Source organism: Notothenia coriiceps, unplaced genomic scaffold, assembly GCF_000735185.1.
Source record: "Notothenia coriiceps isolate Sejong01 unplaced genomic scaffold, NC01 NC01_scaffold00003333, whole genome shotgun sequence".
Taxonomy (NCBI): Eukaryota; Metazoa; Chordata; class Actinopteri; order Perciformes; family Nototheniidae; genus Notothenia; species Notothenia coriiceps.
Genome location: NW_011336034.1, coordinates 28,730 through 33,984, shown reverse-complemented (window position 1 = coordinate 33,984; position 5,255 = coordinate 28,730). Strand labels below are relative to the sequence as shown.

General features: G+C 47.1%; 1 protein-coding gene across 2 annotated transcripts in view; it reads right to left on the bottom strand.

The window, feature by feature from the left end:
* Positions 1 to 2,006: 2,006 nt before the first annotated feature.
* Positions 2,007 to 5,255, bottom strand: part of LOC104941372 (homeobox protein Hox-B6a-like) — an 11,575-nt gene continuing 8,326 nt past the window's right edge. Inside the window, exons 1-2 of one of the 2 annotated variants that reach the window (XM_010766463.1) lie at positions 4,206 to 5,069; positions 2,007 to 2,850 (exon numbers count right to left, since the gene is read on the bottom strand). In XM_010766463.1, the coding sequence (XP_010764765.1) occupies positions 2,603 to 2,850; positions 4,206 to 4,863 (906 nt within the window). In that variant the 5' untranslated portion in view covers positions 4,864 to 5,069 and the 3' untranslated portion in view covers positions 2,007 to 2,602. Of the gene's footprint in view, positions 2,851 to 4,205; positions 5,070 to 5,255 lie in introns of those variants that run through there. The other variant, XM_010766465.1, reaches the window with a different exon arrangement.

Genomic DNA, 5,255 nt, shown 5'->3' with positions numbered 1-5,255 from the left:
GCAGCGGCCAGTAGAGTGGCCTGTTCTCTCTCTCATACACACACACCCTTCCCTCGGGCGACTCTGTCTCCACTTACTGACCCCTTTAGGATCCCCGCTAAGCCGTTAAACCGTCACTCGCCTTTCGAGAATGTGAAATATATAGTACATTGGTCAACTCCCCAAAACCAGTAAAAACTAACTTTATGGACCCACGTGACCAGAGAGAGCCAGTTGAGAGCTATCATCTAAGGCCCAGGTGCCTGATCTTTACGATTCAAAACTGGAGATAAAAAACCCTCATCCGTTTTTGACATTAAACTGTCAAAGCTAGCTGCTTTTATAGTTTGGCCCCAATAGCAGAAGGGCTTAAAAATCTCAACACACACACATACACAAACACAGAGGAAAGGCAGGAGATAGCGGTTGATGACCAGATGAAGCCTCCCCCGAGCAGGGGACCTCTCCCCCCCACCTCCCCCCACAGCTCGAGAATTAGAGCCTTGTATGAGAAGCCAGCTCAGCCGATGAGTTTTTAAGTTCAGTTGGTTTTACAGTTGGGGAAATCAGGAGAAGGTTCATCCGGTCCAGCAGTGGCGGAAAAAGGGAGGCCTTTTAGGATGAAAGTGACCAATTTCATCCATATAGTTTTGTGGTCTTTTCAGACTTGGTCGAGCAGAGATGAAAATTGGCCTTGTTGTGTGTGTGTGTGTGTGTGTGTGTGGTGTGTGTGTGTGTGTGTGTGTGTGTGTGTGTGTGTGTGTGTGTGTGTGTGTGTGTGTGTGTGTGTGTGTGTGTGTGTGGCCACTTGTGTGAGTAGTGTGTGTGGTGTGTGTTTGTTTCATGAATCTGGGTTACATGCTTGGTGAGGCATTGACTCCCAGGATGTTGCCGCCCTCAGAAATGTGGGCCTGCGGAAACAGACCACAGGCCTCCGGACGGATGTTGGGTGCGTCTTTACGCATAAGCGACTCCTCTATTTTCCATCTGTAATCCTATCCCCTGTGTGCCTTTGGCAGTCTCAGGTATTTTCACAAGACCAACATGTTCAAAAGAGATTGCTATTGAATACAACATGCACGGAAGAGTACAAGGATGTGAATTTCTGATAAAACTGGATTCGTCCAATGGTCCAGAAACCACATTGGCCTAACCAGGACCAATAACACTATCTTGGGATATTTCTAAGCCACATAGAAGTATAAATACATCTGAGAGTTTGGCTGATGGACACAGATTTGCACATGAAACATATATTATTTTCATAAATCTATAATGGCAACAAGCGCAAATGTGCTCACTTGATTTTACGCAGAACTTAAATAACGCTAAAAACGTTGGTTGGAGTAAATATCAAAGTCTTTGAAGCAAGGTGAGCCATGGCAGATTGGACGGATAGCAGCTACTTTGAATATGGGAAACTTTATTGTAGATTTTTTTTTACTCCAAGTTACAAACAAATACAAAAAGCTCATTGTCGGATTGGCAGAAAGGCTACCATCCTGTAAGGCACAGGACGGTAGCCATCTATCTTTCATGCTCACACACTCACTCACACACGCAAGCACGCATACACACGCATACTGCAAATACAAATAGCCAACTGGACATTTAAAAAATGTCAATATATATCTATATACATCCTTTCAGAAACATGTGTCCAATAATTACAATAATAATACAAATAATATACAGTTACACTTTTTTGAATAATAAAGCTATGTACAACAGGGATTGTTTGTTTTTGGACACACACACACACACACACACACACACACACACACACACACACACACACACACACACACACACACACACACACACACACACACACACACACACACATTGCTTCGTAAAAATAGGAGCACTCACTGACAGAGACTCAAACTAAATGCTATACACACGCTATTGACTGTAAACAACTTACAATAAGAGCTCACATNCTACTACTACTACTACTACTACTACTACTACTACTACACTACTACACACACACACACACACACACACACACACACACACACACACACACACACACACACACACACACACACACATTGCTTCGTAAAAATAGGAGCACTCACTGACAGAGACTCAAACTAAATGCTATACACACGCTATTGACTGTAAACAACTTACAATAAGAGCTCACATGCTAACATCTCTAGGAAGCACATTTTCAAATATTAAACATCACACATAAAACGATATTCAGACATTAAACAACAGGTAGGTAGCAAGGTTGTAAGGTAGGACGTAAGTAGAAATTAGGTAGCATCCTTCATCCTTTCCTTATCTCGACTCCTCTGCTCCGGACAGATTTTATAAACGACAACATACAGGAACACTACGTTTGTGTTTTGTTTTTTTACAAGTACCACAGTCATGTTTACGCGTTAAAACATCAAAGACCGACATGCCGGAGAAATAAAAAGTGCTGCGCTGCTGTACAGTACTAAGTTAATGTGAGGAAGTGTTTTTAAAATCTAGATTTGGAATCTGTTTGTACACGTTTCTTCATCTTCCGCACCATGGATTCTTGTGATTTTTTTCTTCAACTTTCTGTCTGTTTTCCTGCTGTCCTTCTTTTCCCTGGTTGTGTGGATTTTTGATGGCTTCAGTTCTACGGTTGGAAGGCGCTGCCCGCGGTGGCGAGGCTCATGCTTTTCAGTTTGTTGTCCTTCTTCCATTTCATCCTCCGGTTCTGGAACCAGATCTTGATCTGCCGCTCCGTGAGGCAGAGCGCGTGCGCGATCTCGATGCGTCGCCGCCGCGTGAGGTACCGGTTGAAGTGGAACTCCTTCTCCAGCTCGAGCGTCTGGTAGCGCGTGTACGCCGTCCGCGCTCGTTTCCCGTCCGGGCCTGTCATATCTGAGGGTTTGGAGTGAACAAAAGGGTGTTAGAGGGCCGCGTTTGGACGCACCATAAACGGTTACCATTTAGAAATGGAAACTGACAGTGCGTGGACAAAATACCAGGAACACCTTTCAATACACTATAGTACACCCAAGTATAAAATAATACTAATAATGCCCAAAAAACACAATCTTGGCCGCCGTAAAGCTCAGTCCCTATAGTGCAGAGGAGAGACCCGGGTTCGAGTCCGAACCAGCATCATTTACGCATGTCATCCCCTCTGTCTCGCATTTTCAGCTCTGTCTCTCCAATAAAGGCACTTTAAATATATTGAAAAATACCTGTTGGCACAGCTCTGACGCAGCATTAGCCTTCACAAAGATCATGTTTTCTACATGTGTGTTGTATTGGCCTGTGCTGCATTGCAGCTACAGGTGTTAATATGATTGTTTCTCTCCCCTATACACGATACAACAGGCTGATTTAACCCACAGTTGTATAACAATGAACGTGCGTAAAAGGCACAACAACTGTGCGTAACATTGTCATTCTCGACACAAGTCTTTCTCGACACATTTTATTTCAGTAATTTCCACTCCACAGCCTGTGCTGAGAGATTTGCTTTTATTTGTCACATTACTGTTTTCTTTTCTCCATCACCCTCTCTGCCCCCTTTGTACTCCCTCTAGCTCCCTTCGGGGTTTTATAGCCCCGTCCTCTGTCTCACCTCCCTAATAAAGTTCCCACACGTAATAAAGCTTCACTTTTCAAAGGAGCAACTGTCTGCAAAGCCTTCCTGGCCTCTCTTTCTATTTCTCCCCCTTTCTTTCTATTCCCACCCGGCTGTGTCTGCGCTCCTCAGCCGGTCAGGCTTTGCTGCCCGGCTCGCCTCTCCCCTGGCAGATTTATGACGCTTTTGTGGAATTTGCTCAAATAAAAAAAGAGGGAGAAAACACACAGGGGCAACCATCCGGGGTCCCTAGCTTGGACAGGAGGGAAATGCTAAACGAATTTCACCCTGATAACCTGATACACAACTTCAGACGGTTAACCAGAGGCTGCCCTGTTAAGGTGATTTCCAAATAAGTCCAACAACATACTGACAAATCCTCTCTGATGACACCAAACTAAAAAGACAGCTTGTGCTTTACTCACGGTTCTAACCCCTTACTGACAGTCACATTATTGTATTCAATTGACGCAGTGCTAAAGGCTTTGTGCGTTGCAGGAAAAGAAGGGAACCGTAGCTAAACAACCAACTGCCAATGTACTCAAATCAAAGCAGCAATAAGTCTATTAGCCCAACATTATGAATAGTATCGCCCTATGTTATACAGATAATGGGCTGTAAACACAAGAGCGGCATGTACCATGGTTTATGTGCAGCTTTCTCATCCAGGGGAATATTTGCGGAGGCGCCTCGCTGCCTGCCGTGCTGCCAGCGGCTGCTCCCCCCGGGCCGCCCTCCTGCCTCTGCCCGCTCCTGGGTGGCGGGTTGCCGTGGCCGGGCTGCAGCTCGTCGGTCTCTGAAGCGTCGTCCAGCTCCGTGAATTGCTGCGCCGTGCCGCCGCCGCCGCCACCGGAGGAGGAGGATGTGGAGGACAGGTTTGGAGAGCTCAAAATTCCGCTTCCTGGTTGCTCCGAATGGGGAGACGAGCTCCTGGCGCCGAGTTTGTTGTCTCCACTGCCGGGTGACAGGAGGGATTCTCCCGCGGAAGCGAGGGAGCAGCTGGACTGCTGCCTGAAGCCTGTCTCCGGGGCCGGGGAGCCGAAGCCCCGGGAGTCCCCGAAGTGTCCTCCGGTGCTGGCGGAGCCACCGCTGCTCCCCCCTCCCCGGTTGGTGACGGTCAGGTCCATGCCATTGTAGCTGTAGCCGTAAGAGCCCGGTGCATGGTGCATGTTGGTGGAGGAAGAGTCCCTGTACGTCCCGCCGTTCATTGCGCCGCTGCCGGCTCCATAATTTAGCAGTTGATAGTCGGGGCCATTTGGGTAGCGCCCCGAGAACGAGTTTACAAAGTAAGAGCTCATTTAGGTTGTTTTAGAGAGTTGCAGGCTTACAGCTGAGTGCTAAGGGGCGCTTGATTTGTTGGATTTCTCTTGGTCGTTATAACGCGAGTACTTTCAACGATTTATGATGTATTAGTGAATTATGGCGTTGCACTGTACTTCGTTTTTAGCTATGTATGCGCCGTCCAAATATGGGGGTGGGGTGGTGTGTGTGTTGGATTGAGGGGTGTGTGTGTGAGCGTGAGTGTGTGTGTGGTGGGGGAGGTGAGGGGTGAGGTGAAGGAGGAGAGAGAGAGAGAGAGAGAGAGAGAGAGAGAGAGAGAGAGAGAGAGAGAGAGAGAGAGAGAGAGAGAGAGAGAGAGAGAGAGAGGAGAGGAGGAGGAGTAGTAGAGTACGAGAGAGAGAGAGAGAGA